General features: G+C 43.8%; 1 protein-coding gene across 1 annotated transcript in view; it reads left to right on the top strand.

The window, feature by feature from the left end:
- Positions 1 to 619: 619 nt before the first annotated feature.
- The window catches only part of SYT16 (synaptotagmin XVI), a 40,293-nt gene continuing 21,115 nt past the window's right edge, over positions 620 to 19,797 (top strand). Inside the window, exon 1 of the mRNA XM_008944790.1 lies at positions 620 to 1,181. Within this exon, the coding sequence (XP_008943038.1) occupies positions 626 to 1,181 (556 nt within the window). The 5' untranslated portion in view covers positions 620 to 625. The remainder of the gene's footprint in view (positions 1,182 to 19,797) is intronic.

Raw genomic sequence — 19,797 nt, 5'->3', positions numbered from 1 at the left:
CTGTCAAGGGCAGAACAACACTGGGCTGTGTTACTCTGTGGGCTGAAAAAGCTTCTTCAGAGCCTTTCATGAGCAAAGCATTTCGGATGGTTGTCTGCCATGGGTTGGTTCTGCACACTTTAGGCCTGTCACTGTGATCAAACCGTAATTCTCTCCAAATTCCCATCTGGACATGTTAATGCTAAGGTAAGGATGGGGTGGAAATCAGGGCCAAGAGATTGAGATTTTTGACTGCAGGTTGTTTTGTGCTTTTTTTACCAGGTCAGATAACAGCTGTAACCAGAATGCAGGCACTTGAGAAAAAGTATTTCTGTTCTGTTGTTCTGTGTTTTTATTTTTATATAAGGTTTAGCAATTGAATTAAAGCTTTCCAGCTCGCTGCAGGAATTTGTGTAATTTGTCCATCATTTCTGGATTTCTAGTGGCAGTCTCAATGGGTAGAAGTGCTTTTTCCATTTCTCCTCTCAGTTCTAGACATCTTACGTAGATAGTGTGTCGACAGGTGTTGATGGACAAGCAATTTACAGTAATCTCTCATAGTGCTTATTCTGTAGCTCCCTGAATTACAAGTGACATGATGGCAAAGCTGAACAACTGATCGCCGGATACTGGCATAGTGTTAAACATGGCTTCTGAGGCTGCTCAGAATTTCCTTCAGCCACTGTCTTCTTGGATGTCTCAAATATACGAAGCTATCCAACAGGCAGGAGACTCTATATCTGCTTCACTGCTAAATTTGAGTGGAGTGGGTCGTAAGTCAGAAGAAGAGAGGAGTCGGGACTTGGAGAATAATGGAGGAGTTTATGAGGATTATTCTGAGGAATCGGATGATGAACGACACCTGGACCTATGGGATGCAGAATACTTATATCCGAGAGAAGGTGGTCACACTGGGGGTCCTGATCTTGCTTCACAAGACCTCCCTCATGGCTCAGACGTGGGTCCACAGAAGCAAAGATGGGTTAAAAATACCAGCAGTTTACCAGAGCAGTGTATTGAAAACACCAGATTTTTGGTGGCCAATGGATCCTACTGGATGACTGAAGATCTCCAGCCACTTGATCGGCTTCCTCCCATCGCTGAGGAAGAAGGTGAAGCCTCCGTGAGGACGGGAGGTCATGAGCTCAACCTCAGCTTGGGTGACACCCTAAAAAGCAGTAATGGCGAGGCAAGTTTTGCAGGTAAGCAGCTAGCACGCACCCTGACAGTATTATCCAGACCTCTCCTTTCTGACATTGATTTGATTTAGTTGCTAATCTGCTCATTATGTTCCGTGTTGTCTTTGTTTCTCACAGCTCAAATAAAGCTCCCCAAATCCCAAAGAAAAATCTAACCTTTCCTATTCTGTTTCCAATTCTGCTCTCGTTTGTGAGACTAATCTCATTGAAATAAGTGGAAATCCCCAGGGTGAGATGCTGTGTATTGGAAGGCAGTTGGGCCATGTTGCTGTAGCAGGGGGGTATTTTACTCCCTCCATGTTTTGTTTCTGGTAGCAGGACCCTTCAAAGGGAGTGTTGAGCCTTAAGCCTTTGCTTTGAGAACCATCTGGCTTTGCGTCACTGCTATTAAAGATATATATAAACTCAAACCTCCTTTCTTTATGCCAGAAATCTCAAGATGTTACTGTGCCATGTGCTGTGAAATGCTGTACTAAAAAGCCAGCCATATCTCACGATTTTATGGATGAAAGGCTCCCAAATCACTTTCCTCCCCTCCCACCACCCCCACATGCTTTTCAAATGAGACTGAAGAGGATAGCAGGCAGGAGATTATGGGAAGGAGAACTGAATTTGGTATTTTCAGTTTTAAATAGGCCTAGCTGTGACTCCTGATCATTAAGTGACATGAGCAGCTTTTCCAGGTGGTGATGTTCAGGACTGGCTTTCAGCCATGTGACTGGTGCTCACTCAATATCGCTCTAATTGTGGCTGGAAGTTACCTGGGTCACAGAGGACTGGTGGAGATGAACTGATGGAGATGTGTGTCCCAACCACAGGCAGGAAAGCTGCGGTCCTGCTGGCACCATCCTCAGGTCTTGCTGGTTTCAAGCTGCTCTTTACAAGCATCCTAGGAAGGGGGATAAGGGAGGAAAGGGGTGGGGGGAGTGGGACTACAATATGGAATTGATGAAGAACTTGAGGCTCACTGAGAGTCTTCAGAATTTGGCTTCAAATATCTAAATTTTTTTTTTTTTAAGCAAGCAGTAGATGCTCTTGAAAATGTTTGGTTTATAATGACCAAGAGCTTTTCATCACTCTTGGCTTCTGAGGAAGTCTTGCATATTTAGCCTTTTTGGTGCAGATTGTGGAAGATCAGGCTGTTTGTTTTCGTATTTCATAGGAATATCAGACTGGGAGGGTATAAACCTTGATGGTGTTCTTTAATGAATGTTAAAATTAGCTCTTTTATTTATTACTATTCCTCACACTTTTACAGCCAGGGAGTGAATAATTAAAAAGAGCTTTTGCTCTAGCTGTTCTGTCTCCCAGACTGGGACTGCCTGTTTCATATTCCAAATGAATGATTGCCAGTACTCAGATTAAGCACACCAGGGCTGTGTCTCTTGGACCCCAGCCTCTAACCTGTACAGGTCCCCTACCTTCTGTTGTCACTACACATTGCCTGTGCAATATCCTGCCCACGGGGTTTGTTCCTAAGCACCAAGTCAATGCTGCAGGGCTGGATTTACTGTGTGCTTGGATTAGGTGTCCAGTGTGTGCACAGATGTCATGGAGCAGGGCACATAGTGTCCTTCCAGGGAGTGCTTGGGCCATGGATCCTCCTGGACAAGTGCTAGCCAGGGTGCAACCTTGTCTCCTGCAGAGCCTGTACCCCCAAGAGGGGCTGTTAGAATGATTAATGGCAAATCCTGGGGGACCCCAGAGCAGTCTGGAGAGCAGCCAAGTGCTGAACACATTATTGCAATGGAAGGCTGCAGATTGTTGTCCTGTCTCTGGACTACGTCCTTGCTCAGAGTGGATGGGAGAAACAGTGGTGAGCTCTCAGGGAAGTGGGGGCCAGGAATGGGCTGCTGTTGCTGTCAGAGCAGTTCCTCACCTGCTGCCTTGTCTGCGGGGACATCTGAGAAAGAGGATCTGTAGGAGCGTGTCATGGACCAGAGGAATTTTCCTGGTGAGAGACACAGAGAGTGACAGATGCCACAGTAACCCAACATGGCTGCTGCAGGAGAGGGGCACTCTGAACCCCTCTCAGCTGACAGCAGGTACTGATCAGGCTGCTGCTGGACTCTCAGTGTTCATTGGCTTTCCTTCTCAGTAAGCTCTCTGGAGCTGCTGTGGACTGGAAGGCTGGTCTTACAGAGCTCCCCAGCACCTACACTGCTGCTGCCTAGAGCTCTCTACTTCCACACAAAACACTTCAGAGGGCATTGCATAGCTTTTTACACCAAAGGGAATGTCACCCCAAATGCCGTCAAATAGTCTTTTAACCTTCTGTCTCTGCAATGCACTGCACAAAGGGCCATCCGGTGGTCTCAAGACTTCATAGTCATAAAGTTGGCTGTTTGAAAGTTGGAGGACTGGGAGCTGGTGACTTTTTTTCTCAGAACTAGGTTGTATAATAGGAGAGGAAGTGCTGAACTCTTATTTGAAAATGTCTTCTGCAAGATCTTTGATGAGGAAGAACACGTTTTGCTCTCCTAAGTGACCCTATGCTTCCAAAACAGACACGTACTCTTTGTATTTCATTTTTCAACTCGTTATTTCCTCTTTTTCCTTTAGATTCATTCTCTAACATCAAGAGTATGAACTCTTCTGATGGTAACCTAGACATGCAGAGAGGCTGTAATACCCTGGCAATTTAAAATTTCAGTCATGGATTAAAATGATCAAGAGATGTTGTTTGAGGTATCCTTATTTCTGTTAGCTTTGTTACCTAACCCCAAGTGACAATGTGAGCAAGCACATGGGCTTGCTGACATTCAGCAAAGGCCTTCAGTAGCATCAATATTAGCTTTGAACATTTTTTTTCTCCCATTTGGCATTTTTTTCCCCCCCTATTTCTGCAAAATACATGTTTCCTGTTTATCCTTGTATTCTTTTCAGAACATTGCATCTTGACTTTATTTCATTTAATGTACCATATTTCTCTCCACAATAGAATATTTTAAAGCTAAATTGGCACAAAACGGTAGCAATGCCGAATGCTTTTTGTTGCCATGGAAATATTTCTGGGCACTTACTGAAGACCTGGTTGCCAATAGTAATGTAACAGAGAAAATAGATATGCTTCATTTAGCAGCCACTGGTGATTAAAGAACCACAGAAAGCCGTTACAAGGTCATTCCAATATTATAGTTTATTTGGTTTAGGGGAGAAAAAGCCCCCACCAACTCTAGATGAAAATAATTTTGGTTTAGAAAAGATGCAAAGGAAAATCCAATAGTTGTTCCCCTCTCTCAAACTTAGAGCATGCTTCTGAGATGGAATAAAATAAAATTGCAGCTAAAAAACATCATTACCCCTTCTCCTTTTTATCAAATATGTTTTTGATCACACATTTGCCTCTTAGGAAATGTTTCCTAGCTCCTAGAGTAGCTTTTTTGAAGCCCCAAAGCAGCACGCACATTACTGAAAACCATTTTTAGGCTGAGGGATCTAACAAAGTGTTTGAGCAATGAAATTCTTGAGTTCTTAAGTAATTCAAACGTCTGTTAGATCCTGTGAGGCATGCTAATCAGCAGGGTGCAGGTTTGGTTGCCGCCAAGTCCCAGTCTGTACTTAAATCATGCTAGTAGTGTTGTGCCAAGGCTTCAGACAAATGCAGGGGAAAGTTTTTCACTTTGGATGCTTCTGATGCACAGTTTAAAAACAAGGATCAGGAAGTGTTGCAGTGCCTGGTGTTTGCTTTAGGAGGTCGATGGTGGGAACACCAACCCTTCTATGCACACAGATCCCTGCCACCATTTGCACATCATGTAGTTGTAAGTTTTGCAAATAGAGATGAACTTGCTCTTTGCAGCTTCCTTGAGACCCTCCTTCATTGTTTAACCTCGGTGTTTCTGCTGGAGAAACTGTCTCACATCACCATGGCTGATGAGCTGCTGCTCAGCTGACTGGGGGTGGCTGGCAAGAGCGTGGCTGCCCAATCTGTCACTGCACATTTGATTTAAGAACTGGGGGGGGAAAAAAGCAGTGGAGCAATAAGCCACTTCTAAAAGTAGTATGCTGCAAGCAGAGGGGTAGAGCTCGCCACTCCGTCTGCTTCCCAGCCTCAGTCTATAGAGGAAAAAAAAGTAATAATGAAAACCTTGAAGAGCAGCAATGGTTGTGCTCTGAATCCAATGGCTTTAGGCAACTTCTTCCTCAGGGCTCATGTACTTTGCAACAGAAAGCCAAAAGTGGCCATTAAGTTAGCTCCAAGAAGGCCTGGGGACAGACACGCCAGCAGAGCCAAGTCTTCCAAGTCACAGCTGAAGTATTTTGCACAGCCACTTCTGTGACTGAGGAGCCTCCTGAGCTGTCTGACACCGTGTTCCTAACACTGGTGGAAAGTATAGGTGAGCACTGCACTGAAACTTCAAATCATCAGAGGTTTTTTTCCCCATGAATTAGACAACCTCAGTGCCAGGGAACGATTGGATTTCAGTTGCACTAAAGTAAATTTTTTGACCTTGGAATGCTAGGAAGTTTGATGTCCTAGTAGGAATCTTGTCTAGGTGGCTGAAGAGTTATCCTCTATACCTGTGAGGGGCAGGCACGCAACTGAGGCTCTGGGAGTTTTTAAAACTAGAAAGCACTATTGCATTTACTCACTTTGGCCTCCAGCTTAACAGGGGTCATTGATTTTTGCCAGTAATTGCTGTAGTAGAGGAAATTATTCTTTCTGTTGTATTTGAGCTCTCCTGACCTCAGTAAATGCCCTTTCATATGGTCATAAATTCCTAGGCAAGAAGTGAGTTTTCATTAGGTCCTATAACCCCTATGGCAAAAACATACCTGTAGCAAAAAGATGCTGCTTGTGCATTAAACAAAACTTCTGCTTGAACTTGAGACTAAAATAGATAGGTGGCCAGTTTCCATATAAAGATCTGAAGTGTTTATGAATTTTATCATCTGTCTGGCTATGGAGCCAGCCAGCCAGCCAGTGCTCTAGCCAGAATGTAGCCCTATAAGAATCAGTGCCTGTACTCAGAGCAGGACACTCAAAGAGGCTACACTGAATCAATAGCACCATGAGGACTGAGTGAAGGAAAGCAAAGACAAGCAGTGGACAAAAGCACTTTACAGAAAACACTGCTGGCTGCTCGAGTGGGAGAAAGCACTAACGTGTCTGGGGGTGTGCATCTGGTCTTGGAAGAATGTGGTGTGAGTCTGCAGCTCTCTGAAATGAACTGCAGACGTGAGTTTGTATTGAATGCTTTCTTTGGGAAATTCAGAACCACTCAGAGTGTTTGTGCACAGACTTCTGTCCTTGTGGAGGTGGTACCATGTTCCTTTTTAAAATTAAAATATTCCTTTGCAGTCTTTTCAAAGCTTCAAATTATAAGGGATCTTCATTCATGGTACCAAAAGTAAGTGGTGATGAGGGTATGTGGCAGGCCTGAAAGGAGAGTGGATTGTGATATGTCAGCTTTACAGCAGGGGGAGTGAAGCCAAAGAGTGGTTCAAAACCACAAGTTTTCAAAGGTGCTACCATTGCAGGCTCTGTCTTATGCCTGTCATCATTGCTGTTCATCCTCATTTGGTGATTTTAAACACAGTATCTTTGTGAGCCCACTGTGGATCAGGGGTTTGGGCTTTCGCCAGGTTCTTTGTCTGGTGGGCAGAGCTTCCTTGTGCCTATCTCCCTAGGGGACTTGAGGAAGGATGTTCAGGAGTACTTGTCATCTGCTCCTGCCATCTAGAAGGTTGCATAAGCTGTATGGAGAAGGAAGAAATGGATTTTGCCATTCCATGCAGTTATAGAACAAACCGTGTGTGTGAGCGTGTGTTTGTGCCTGTATTTTCTGATCCACTTTTGCTAAGTGGCATCCTCTTCCCACTCCCCATATGGCAATTGCAACTCTGTCTTCCTCTGGGAAGGCTGTTTAGGACTCAAGAGGCTTCATTTACCAATAAACAGCATCCTGGCAGCATCTGGGAAGTGCTGCCACTCTCCTAGAAACCCTGCCTCCTCACCTTCCTTCCCTACTACAGGCGAGGCAGGTGTGAATGATCTCATTGTGTTGTGGTGGAGCCTGGGTGCAGGCCTACTAGCAGCACTTGGTGCAGAGCTGCAGCATAGTATTTCTGTTTGCTGATACAAATAGGAGTAATTTTTGTCTTTGATATTTTTTCTTTTCCAGTCACAGTTGTTGGCTTGATCTACTTTGTAGAAACTACTTATACAAACCCATAGAATCATAAAATCATAGAGTGGTTTGGGCTCAAAGAGACCTTAAAGATCATCTAAGCCCTGTCATGGGCAGAGACACCTCCCACTAGGTCAGGTTGCTCAAAACCCCTTAGAACCTGGTCCTGAACACATCCAGTGCTGGGGCATCCACAACTTCCCTGAGCAACCTGTTCCAGTGGTCCCTCCAGTACTACCTTCATCTTCTACATTCCTACTTCAATTAGGAAGAAGTAACAACTTCTTCCTAATTTCCAATCTAAATCTACCCTTTTCCAGTTTAAAGCCATTATCTCTTGTCCTAATACTGTAAGCCCTTATAAAAAGTCCCTCCCTGGCTTTCTTGTAGGCCCCCTTCAGGTACTGGAAGGCCACAATAAGGTCTCCCCAGAACCTTCTCTTCTGAAAGCTGAACACCTGCAACTCAGCCTATCCTCACAGGAGAGGGGTTCCAGCCTCAGATCATCTTTGTGGTCTCCTCTGGACCCACTCAACAGGTCCATGTCCTTCCTGAGGAGCACCGCTCATCACAGGTCTCAACTTGGACATTGAGCAGTTGACCATAACTCTTTGAGTGGGAACCAGCCAATTCCTTATCCACTGAGTGGTCCCTCCAACAAATCCATGTCTTTCCAATTTAGAGACCAGGATGTTGTGTGGGACAGCGTTGACTGTTTCGCACAAGTCTAGGTAGATGTCAGCCCATGAGGCAGGCAAATTCTTTCAGAAGGGAATGACCATTAGGGCTTTTGGAAGCAGATAATCCACCTTGGTTTCCTTCTGGCTTCTTTGTATTGTTTAACAGCCCCAGACTCACTAACGTGAGCTTGCATGAAGTGGGATCACTATGGCAAAAAGTGAGCTGGTGTTAGTCCTCACCTCTGACCAGATAGGGGTGTGGATATGACTTCCTTGTGCCCAGCTCATCTTGGCTATTGTAATGACCTATTGGCAGCAGCTATAATTTTGGGTGGCCTCACGGACTCATTAAACATTTTTAGTAAGCAAGGGGAAAGACTGCACTGAAAGCAAAGACAAGATTACAGTTGTGGTGGAAAAACTGTGCCATTTTCTGGGTACTGAATGGCATTGTTGGGCTGTGTGGGTCTTTCCAGGCAACGAGGAAGGTGTGGCTGGACTGTAACTCTGCAGTGCTGTTTGCATGGTTCTCATGCAGCTTCCTCAGACTGAGTTAGAGAGGCTTCATCAGTACCTATTTGTAGACCAACAGGAATGACTTCAGTTGGATCTTCAAGCAGTCTGTAGCAAAACCTGTAGAAAAACCCTTCCGTATGACCATGAAAATAGCTGATACTTTCATGTCTTCAGCACCCTACCTAAAAGTTCCTGATTTTCAGGCAGGTGTGCCCCTGTCTAGAGAGCTCAGTATCCATAAGAGATGAAGCATCCCTGGAGGGACTCATTGCATGGGGTGTGAGTGCTTGCCCACACAAGCTAGGTGCTTGGAGGCATTTTTCCCCTCAGGATGAGAGAGATTCAAGCCCATATGGTCTATACGTAGCAGCATAATCTGTGGGGGAGTATTTTCCAGCAAATAGTATGAGGGTGGTGGTGCTGAATAGAAACACCTAAATTTGGATTTATGAGAGCACTGAGGTTTGCTGAAGCTCTGTGTCACAGAGTCAGTTTTGGGGATCTACACTAACAGCCATAAATAATGTAGCTATAAAGCCCCTGGGCCTCAGGGTGCAGTTTTGCCATTGTCAGTAGCTGGTGTAAGATTGTAGCTGAGATATATTGTTCTTCCCCCATCACACAGCTGTGTTACTTCTCATGTCTGGCCTTATGAGCAGGCCACTGTGGGGTGAACCAGAGAAGCTCATTGCTTCAGCTAGGAGTTACCAGCCCCTTCCCTATTACTTCTGAATCACGTGAGTTGGCCACATGATTGCTAAAACTGAAACAAGAAGGAGGACAGGAGTGTCCCTTTTGGGTAACAGCTTTAGTCTTGAACACGTGAGTCTTGTTGCACCACATGCCCACCCACCGCTGCTGCTGAAGCCTGCGATTTTCCCCTGGAGTGCCATGGAAACGGTGGTGTTACAGTGGTGGTAAAGGGGGCTGTGGTGAATCAACCCTCTGGTAGCAAACAGAAAGTTTCAATTAGAAAAATCAGTGGGAAGATAAATACCAGCCTTGTTGCAATGCAGTTGTTATCCGTACAACCCCAAAAAAATCTCTTTGCGAGGGAGTTGATTTCCACCCTGTTAATCAGCAAACAAAGACTTGTGGGTGCTATGCTGATGGTTACAGCATTGGGTGCTGTGATTTGTGTGTGATCAACATGCGTGAGCTGGGTCTGGCAGGTTGTGAGCATGGTGTAGTGAAACTGCTTTGAAGAGGAGCAAGAGTACCCCACCTGGAGTACTGCATCCAGTTCTGGAGCCCCTGTTACAAAAGGGATGTGGACCTGCTGGAGTGTGTCCAGAGAAGGACCATGAGAATAATCCAAGGGCTGGTGCAGCTCTCCTGTGTGGACAGACTGAGAGAATTGGGGCTGTTCAGTCTGGAGAAGAGAAGGCTCCAAGGTGACCTTATTGTGGCCTTCCAGTATCTTAGGGGGGGCCTACAAGAAAGCTGGGGAGGGACTTTTTAGGATATCAAATAACAACAGGACTAGGGGGAATGGGGCAAAGCTGGAAGTGGGCAGATTCAGGCTGGATGTGAGGAAGAAGTTCTTCCCCATGAGAGTGGTGAGACCCTGGAATGGATTGCCCAGGGAGGGGGTTGAGGCCCCATCCCTGGGGGGCTTTAAGGCCAGGCTGGATGAGGCTCTGGGCAGCCTGATCTAGTGAGAGGTGTCCCTGCTCATAGCAGAGGGGTTGGAACTGGGTGATCCTTGTGGTCCCTTCCAACCCTGACAGATTCTGATCTGTTTTAGCAGAGGACTTTAGAGCCCTAATGGCTCAATGGTGGGACTTGATGATCTTGGAGGTCACTGCTAACCTAAAGGATTCTATGATTCTAAGAGCCAATATCCTGGGTTTCCTGAATGTTTCCTTGGCCAGTTTGATTTCTGCTAGGTAGAAGGCCATCTTCTGGAAAATCTAGTGCCAACTCAGAGAAAATTCCTTAAATGTACTGGAGAGAGCTTACAAAGTGACTCCCTTGCATTAGGAGAAATATGTGTCCAAGCCAGGCAGACAAGTAGACGACACTGTAATGTGGAACCTGAAGAAATTCAACCCATTGTGATATGACAGCTACCTGGAAAACTGTCATAAAAATAATGCTTTAAAGTAAAAGTGATTTTTTTGTTGGAGGGAAAGGACAGTGGTTTGTAACTTGTCAGCCATTGGGCCCCAACAGTTTGTTTAGTTTCTGAGTACCTGGGCACTTACAGCCCCACACCCCAGACCATACAGAGCTACACCTGTGCCCTGCAGCATCCCCAGCACAGACACAGCATCTGCTGGCAGAAGGTGTTTTTCTTCCTCTGCAGCTGCATGTTTTCTTCAAGCAACCAAAACCAGGCTGGGAAATTAGGGTAGGCTGACTCATGGATGTAACTGCTTCCACACCAGGGGTTTTCCTGGCTTAGCAGTGTCTCCTACAGTGTGTAATCTTTTTCTTTCTTCCAGTTCTCCACAAATCCTGAGCCTGTACCCAGTAGCATAAATGAAGCCTGACTCAAGTTTATTCCACATCTAAAATGTAAAGTAGGTGACTGGGAAAATTAGGGATGATTGTGCTTGTGCTTCTTGGCTGCCATTTTCTTTAGTTATGGAAGAACTTTAAGTAGCAAAGTGAGAGTTAGTTTGAAGCTTAATCCCATGTTCCTATTTTTAAAATCCAAATTTGGAAGTAAGAAGAAAGCAAGAAGAAGATATGTTGGTTTTCATGCTGTTCTCTGTGGGCAGTTCTCTATTTCTTTGCACAGCAGTGAGCAGAATTGGAATTTATTGTTCTAACTGCTATATTGTTCAGCTACAGAGGTGCTTGATGGTCAGAGCCAAATAATGTCTTGCTTCAAATTGCTCACTGACTTCTTTTGTTTGCCTTTTTTTTTTTAAATATCCCCTGGTATGAAACCTGCCAAATTGTGATTTGCTCTGCCTGGCACTGCGTGCACACACCCAAATGTGTTCACCTGAGAGAGATTCCCAGTTGGTTTGGTAAGGGGTGAGGACAGATGGAGACGGTGAGAGTGCTGTGTTACAAAAGCAGGAGACTGTCACTTGACATTCAGCAAACAGGAGTGGACCTTACCTTTAACACCAGGCACCAAACGGTTCCCTGGTTGCTAAACCTACTAGAAAGGGACAAACCAACATATGTCTGGGTGCAGGGAGAACATCCGGCTGAAGGCTGCCTTCTACTTATCATTAAATGACCCATTGGTGTTAGTCAACAGTGTACAGTCGCTGTGCACAATCTTTGTCCATAATGGCACATGTAGAAGCATGGATTTAGCACCTCACAGCACATTTGTCATCAAATGTACATACATTTGAGTTTTAGATGGCAGTTTTGGATTTAATTTCTATTTTATAGCAAGAAGTCGTTTTGGTGATCAGATTGTATCTGCAAATAGTTTTGAGCACGAACAAAGCTATCGGGTGCTCTCCTCCTTGGTTGAGCTTGTAAATCAGGGAGTTGTATTACTCTGTACTTCTGCTTGAACTCACAGTTTGGATGGTGGACAGCAAGAGTGAGAAGACGATTGCAGATTGAAGACAGTGCAAATCAGAGGAATTAATAGTAGCAGCTCTGTGATTCTGCATGTTCCCTTTACATGTGTTGCTACATCTCCCCTTTTTTTGTCCCTCCTTTTTTTGTGAGAAGTGTTAAGAAATCCCTTGTTTGCAGCAGACCTTTCCAGTTCTCCTTTCTGTGTGCCTTTCTGGGATTTGCCGAGTTAGGAACTGTTGCAGATCACTGTTTCTCTATGTCAACCTGATCATGAAAATTTTAAGGCCAGGCCTGTGTGACTGCTTCTATAATAGCAAAGAACATGGCACAGAGCGTTCCTGGGACCCTCCGAGTATTTGCATTATGCATAGATGTACTGATAGTGTCTTTGGTTATATGATCAAACACATTTTTTTTGTATAGTAGTTCTGCTGCCTTCAGGGCTTGGTGATGCTTCCATTGAAACTCTCACTGACTTGAGTAAAGCAGAACCAAAATCTTTAAGATGAAAGTGGACGCACAGGGGCAGCAGGAAATGAATAGGAAAGCAGAAACGTGGCATTTGCAAAATTTTCATTGTTCAGTTAAAATGACTGTTGTTTATTGTTGTTTTTGAACATGCAGGCAGACAGAATGTATGAAGTACATCTATATTTTACACCTACACCATGTATTTTATTCGGTAATTTTTTTTCTTGGATAAGGTTTGAGCAAATGATGTTATTCTTTATACTTGGTAACACTGCAGAGTATTCTTGAATTATTTATTTCATGCATTTTAACTTAGTGTATTTGGATGCCTGTAAGCTAACTTTGTAACTGATTGGGTGTTTGAAATTTCTGAATAAATAGTGGTAGTTTGAAATACCTTGCCAGAAAAGGAGGTCACCCTCCTTCCTCCCCCACTGTCTCCTCTGGGTTGGGGGGGGAAATAAATCCCACAAGCCTCCTTATGAGGGGTGGGAAGTTGATTCGTAAAACAGATGCTGCATAGAAGTAATTGAGATGAAGTTGCTAGAAATATGTATGTGCAATACAACATCTGCAGATCTCAAGATGTATTCATTATCTTTCCAGAATTTAGATTGTAATTATGGGTCCTTTATTTAAGTTTCCATGGTGATATAGAAAATGTTTGCTCCTTGTCCTTTCGTAATCAGGACACTTGTATGTTTGAATGGTGAACGTTTTTCTTTCCCCTGGGTAAAGTTAGTTTTATTAATACAGAGATACTAAGCTGACATGGAGCTGCCTCCTGCTCAGCAGAGATTCAGCAGCAGACATATGAAATGTTTGCTGCAGATTCCCCAGTGTCACTGTTTAATTGGCCTGCGTGCTTCCAAATAACATCTGGGGTCATAGTGAGTGGTGCAGTCGTACTTTGGGGATGGGTAAAGTCCAAGTCAAGTGGCCAGTAATATATCAAAGTGGGCCAAACTTCTCCCCTCCATCTCTTAACTCTTCCCCTTCTGTCTTAGAAAAAGGGCTCTGCTCCGTTCTGCAGGGAGTTGCATGCAGGTCACCCAGGGAGTGCCCTTGTGGAAGTGGTCCAGGAGTGCTGCTTCCACAGGGCCTTTGCCAAATTTCTTGTAATAACCATGATTGAATACTGTGTTAATTCAAATTTATTTAAGTATACAGCCTCATGCCCACAGACCCAGGATTTTAATGTTATGGTTGTTTTAGCAAATGATGAATGATGTGGCTTAATTAATAAAATGATAATCTACTCAGGATTTTGAAAAGTGAACTTTTGTTTCAACTAGAATATTTTTTTTTTTTTAATCTTAAATACCCGAAAGATATACACATATAAATAGAACTACCAGCATTTGCTGAGAAATAAATTAATTTTGTAGAGGTTGCATGAACTGCAGGTAGTGAGCTAACAACACAGTAGGCTGAAAAAGAATGTTTCGTTTTATGTGTTGATTATTTGAATAGTGTAGCACATTGAGGCCAGAGGGTTGTTGAAATAATTTTTATTTAAAAAAAAAAAAAAGAAAACTTATTTTTAACAGCTTGCATAAAAAATAATCCATTTTATGATAGCTGGTCACTGACCATTTACAAACTAATGTCTGAAACCTTTTTCATTTTTATCAGAATAAGAACACTTAGCTTTTTCCTCCAGTGAAGAGCAATTTTCTAGAAGAAACAGCAGGCTTATTGTTAAACTGTGGCAAATCAGACCAGAGGGTCAAATCTACCAGTGTGGCAGCATGGAAGTATCCAGCTTCTTCTGGGCTGGTGGTGGGAGCAGTTCCTTGCTCTGTCCTCTCTGCCCAAGTTGCTGAGTGCCATCATCTGTGGAGCAGCAGGTAAATTTATGGAGCAATGACAGCAGTTGTCATCAAGTTTATAGCACACATTTTTAGTAGACCTAACGCAGTGTGTTAAAGCAGGATCCAGGTGGAAGAAGGTGCTTTCCCTCCCAAACAGGCCGTGGCTGGGAGAAGGCTGCCCTCCGCCCGTTTGCCTGCAACGCCCCTTAGTTCAGCTGCTCGGCTTTGCCATGGCGATTATCAAAGAGTCTTGGCAACCGTATGGTGCAGCTGAGGCTGAGGGCATGCAGGGGGTGCCCCGCCTCGGCAGCTGGCTGCCTCACAGCGTGGCCCCCGCACACACGGGGGCACCCACTGCCCGTGGGAGTCAGCCTCCTGCTGCCCTGCTCCCCTGGTGCTGCTGGCAGGGAGACCAGCCAGGCACCTCTGCATCTGCATCCTGACAGCGCAAGGCCAGGTGTACAGAGGATGTATGGAACCCCCCTTCCCCCGTCTGGCAGATATTCACACGCTAAGGAGGGTGCAGTGGTCTCGTACCCAAAGCACGTGTTGGTAGCAGGAGGGGAAGGGCACTCACTGGAACATGCTCCAATGTGTGTCTTCACTTTTAAAGGTTACAATTTACATTGCTCTCCCGAGCTCCTCTGCTGCTGGCAGATGGGAGTCAGCAGTGCCTGTTAGCCACGTACCGTATCTATGTGTTCATGGTATTACCCAGAGCATGTCACCTCTGAGTTGCTTTTTCTGCATAAAAGTTCTCGCTCCAACTTAGCAGGAGCCAGAGGAGAATGCAAGCATGAAAATGTTTTCAGGTCCTTTGCTTGCTACTTTGTCTTTGCACATGCTAATGATTTTACAAGTGGTTCTCTGTGTGTTGTGTCTTACTTTGTGTTCTGCTCTGTTAAATATCTTCATATTTAAAAAAATAGTGTAACATGCATAGTTGGGCAAGGTCTAGTAATTTGTAAATGTTGCTGATGTGACATTCACAGGCTTTCCAGAGGCTTGAAGAAGTGGACTATTGTCAAGTTCTTTACTCAATCCTCCCTAAACTCCTAGTCCCCTTCTTCTCCCTAGAAGGTCCATCTGAGAGCTAGAAGTGTGCCATGTCACCTGGCTTCTTGGCCAAGGGAGCAGACTGCCTAAAGCCTTAGCTGTGTTTTTTTCCTAGTTAACAGCTACAGGGAGGATGAAGGACAGCCAGCATCTTCAGACAGTGACATTGAGGTGGTTAAGCAGTTTGAGATCTGTGTCATGCTCACAAAGTTTTTGATCAGAAGTATCTGAAAAAGCAACAGCAGCAGGCATGAAGGGTAGACCCAAATTCAGCTGTTTGCCTTGAGGAGCACAGTACAGAGGTATCTGAATGCAAAGGTACTGTTTGCATGAAATAAGACTGAAGGAGTCTAAGATCTGTAGCCTCAGGATGGTTGCTTCCTTTATGGTGGAGAACAAGTCCTGATTCTTGATACTAAGCTTGGTTTCTTTATTGGTTATGTGGAGCTCACTTGTAAAATACTTAGAAGAGTCTGGATCCAAGCCCTGCTGAAATCCATGAAGAACTTTCCATTAAATGTATATATCTTTTGAATTCTGGCTCCTAATCCACAGGGTTTTTTCATGGATTTTATTGCCCATTTTGCCATAGTAAAGACTGCAGAACTTCATTCTAATTATTTTTGATCTGTGCCACTTCAGTCATTTTTTTTAGCAAGCCTTTTAGCAGAAGTTGAATGTCTCCTATTGTAACAGCTTTGCAAACACAAGGTGAACAGTGAATGAATTATGCTGTCTCATTTGCCAGTGCATACACCAAATGTCAGGCAATGACAGAAACTAAAAATTTATGGCACAGAAGGGAAGAATTTTATGATCTTCTATGGACTAATGTAATGACTCTTTTATACAAACAGAGATGAAATGCATTTTAAAATGCAGCTACTTAGAAAATTGGCCTGAACATGCTAAAAATCTGGAGAAGTTCATTAGAAGGAAGAGTTATGAAAGTGCCCTTTGGTTTTAGTTCTGTAGAATGTTTTAATTTTGAAATAAAATTGCTTGATTTTAATTTACCTCTTATTAGAGTGCTCATTTCAAGATACAGCTCTGCATGGAACCCTTGTTCTGGCACAATAAGGTGCAGAGTTGCTTTTACTTTTCAGAGGTAATGTTAATATTGTTTAGCTCTTCAGAAACTAGATGAAACCATATGTGGAAGCCTGCTTTCACTAAGACAATAAGTTCTCTGCCCTGTTCCTCGCTAAGGTCAAGATTAAACCCTTGGTTATGAACAAATGCCTATAAACTAATCCTTGGGTATGTCAGGTCTTCAAACCCAGAGGGGCTTCTGAGGCACGTAGAGCTGCTGTTACTGGGGGTACAGAAATAGTTGCACACACCCACCACTCCCAGTAATGAGATGTTTATTTAGGAGAAAAGCTAAGTGGTTGGGGTAAATCCTAGATGACCCCACACCCTGCTACTCTCTGGTTGCTGCTCCAAGAACTCCATATGTGTGAGAGTCCATTTTGGCCCCTAGCTGGTGATGACAAAACACAGAAAGGTTTGGGCTTGTAAAGCCATCACTGCACCCTGAGGGTGTATCAAACACTTTTTCAGCTGAGCAGATCCCCTGGACCCTTCTGGGTGGGCGGGACGAAGGATCTTTCAAAAGTGATGAGTCCAGATTGAGATCTTGGCAAGAGCAGGTTCAGACCTTCTTTAGGCTCTGCCAGAGACTTTTTGGACTAGATGACCTTTAAAGGTCCCTTTTCAACCTAGAACATTCTGTGATTCTCTTCTCCTTGTGTTCTTTTAACAGAACTTTTACTCATAGATCTGGTAGTTTTCTTACAGAGTCACAAATCTGTAACTAACTTAGGCATACAGTGAAGTTGAGCATCCTGGAGAGCCCAGAGTACCTTGTCTCCTAGTCAGCCTTTACATATGACAAACTCTTCTCACATCCTGCTCTTTCACGAGATTTCCCTTGACTCTCTGTTTCTGTTGTTAATGTCATGACAGTCTACACTTTGGACTCACTTAGCTTTAACTTTGCACCTGTAAAAAATCTTCATAGTAACTTGAATAGAGCTTGGAAGGAGGAGTGCACACCATGGGAAAGAAGTGTTTGGAGGGTGCTCTGGGGAGCTGAATGGCTTGAATGCCAGCTCTGCCCACAGCCTCTCTGCAAATCACCCTGTTAATAAAGAGCCTATTTTAGTATGGAAACATGGAGTCTTCTCAGGCTATTACCCAGCGTGTGGTAAATTAAACAATCTTGGCCTGATTGCATAATGTCACTTGAAATTTAAGATCCTTGTTCTCTTTAGCCCCAAAAATTTACAAGCCATTTTTGTTTAGATTTATTGTGATTAGATGATTCTGCTCCTTTGAGGCTCTTCTGGGAAGTTTTTTAGCACTTTTTGATAGCTAATCTCAAAATAACCAGGGGCAGGAGCAGTGCTCGGCCTCCCTGTAACTGGATTGGTTCGGTGTGAGGGAGTGTGTGGTGCTGGGGTGCTGCAGAGGGATTTGGGGCTGTAGCAAGGGCCAGGCAAGGGTGTTACTGCTTTATGAGGACAAATATGCCTCTGTCCCACCAACTTGTATCTCTGCTGCTCTTACTGTCTTTCAGGAGGAGAAGTTTGAAAATCGCTGCTAGTAGGTAGGAGGTTTTCAAGACCAGAAGTACCTAGGTCCATACTGAAATCCATTTCTGTTCTGGACAAGTTCTTAAGTTTCAGCATGTGTTTATGTACCATCTAGAGAGGATCAAATACTTTCATTTTGGAAAATCACGAAGAAAAGATGTGTTTTTTTCTTGTAAAAGCACAGCAATTGACTGCAGTCCACAGAGCAAACATCACCTCGGTCAGCAGAGGTAACAGGCACACATTAAATTCATCTCAGTGTTTCTTGTTGGTCACTGAGCTATGTGGTGTTAATTTAGCAAGATTTACTAGGCTCTGGCAGTGTGCTTTAGGAAATGGTGAGGCCTCGCAGGACATTTCTTTGGCATATTGTAATGCTTTATGGAAGTCAGAGATTGTGTATCATTAAAAAAGAAGAAAGATACTGTAGGTTAACCAGGCCTTTTAGCTGCCAGTGTGAGGGAGGACTTCACAGGATTTTGCAGCCTGATTTTCAGTGTTTGATGTGCTGAGCTTTCCCTTTAATCTTTGGAGAGGTGCTTCCATTTCCCAGTACCTGTTAAAGTTCTATTTGGAGGTGATGCTCATCCTTTCATCTGACAGAAGTCACAGTTTCTTCATAGCCAGTTCTCCATCCTTGACTATAGGTTTCCCTGCTTTATTGGTGATGTCCGTTCCCCAGTGTTGCCCTTGCCTCCTTCCCGGTTTGTGGACACGTGACATGACAGGGAAAGGTTGAGGGGCAGGACTGAATTAAAAACAAAATCAAACTCTTTTAATGTACGGTACTATCTGCCCTTAATTTTAGAACTGGCTGCTATTGCTCTGCAGGGACTCTTGGCTAATTAAAGTTCAGATACTTAGATAATGCTGTCTCAACAGAAATCCCTGATGCTGTGCTGTTTATTCACGTCAGGTATTCATAAGGCAGTTGACATTTTCTGCCTTAAAGATCTTTCAGGTAAATTATAGGCATTTTACTGCTCTGACCTTTTCCTTTACATGAAGAACTTCTGTTTTCACCAGTTTTTTGTGACTATGATAGAATGGATGTAATTGGAGAGGTGTAGTTGTTCTAGTCTGTATAGTTGGGCTATTACCTGTAATGATCCTCTAATACTGTATTTATAAGTGATTATCTCTTACCAAACTACTTTAAATTTACAGAAAAAGCGAGACTGTTTCACTGAATGGTTTTGGTGAATCACCTTTTCCCTTCCTTTCCCTGAACACTACATTTGTTTTCCTAACACATTCATTTTGTGCCTGAGTCTGAGGGTGATGGCTTGCTCTATTAATATATTTTTGGAGTTCTGTGATGAATAGCCTTTTATGGCTTTAATGTAGTTTTTGAAAATTCCTCTATTATTGATCTAGATATTATCCCAGCAGGAGTCAAAACCACAAGACAATTGTGTGAGGATAATTTCTTACTACAGTTGCATTTTATTCTGAAAGCCTGCTGTGTGGTGTGTGCTTTGATGGATGACCCACTGTTTAAAATGTGTATCAGACATTGGCTTGCTAATTAAATGCCTAAAGGAGAGCCTGTACCCATTCAGTCTCTGTAAATTTGTGCAATTTCTGTTATTTTATTTCTTGCTTACGTTCTTATGTTTACTTCTTCCTGTTTTCTGACTTTGTAGAGAAGAATAGAAGCAAGAACAAAAAATCAAATTACTTTGTACCCTCGCTCAAGAGTTTCAGCTGAGGGCAGAGGCGAGACAATGAGGGCTCTCAGTTTCAGGACTAGGTCTGCAAGATGGGAGGATGAGGAGGAGAAGAGGTGGCATTTGCATTTCAGGAGGGAGTGAGAAGAGCACTCACCTGGAATTTGAGAGATCTGAATATGG

Source organism: Merops nubicus, unplaced genomic scaffold (genome assembly GCF_000691845.1).
Source record: "Merops nubicus isolate BGI_N331 unplaced genomic scaffold, ASM69184v1 scaffold16587, whole genome shotgun sequence".
Taxonomy (NCBI): Eukaryota; Metazoa; Chordata; class Aves; order Coraciiformes; family Meropidae; genus Merops; species Merops nubicus.
The sequence above is the reverse complement of the archived record's forward strand: the minus strand, read 5'-3'. Positions and strand labels throughout refer to the sequence as shown.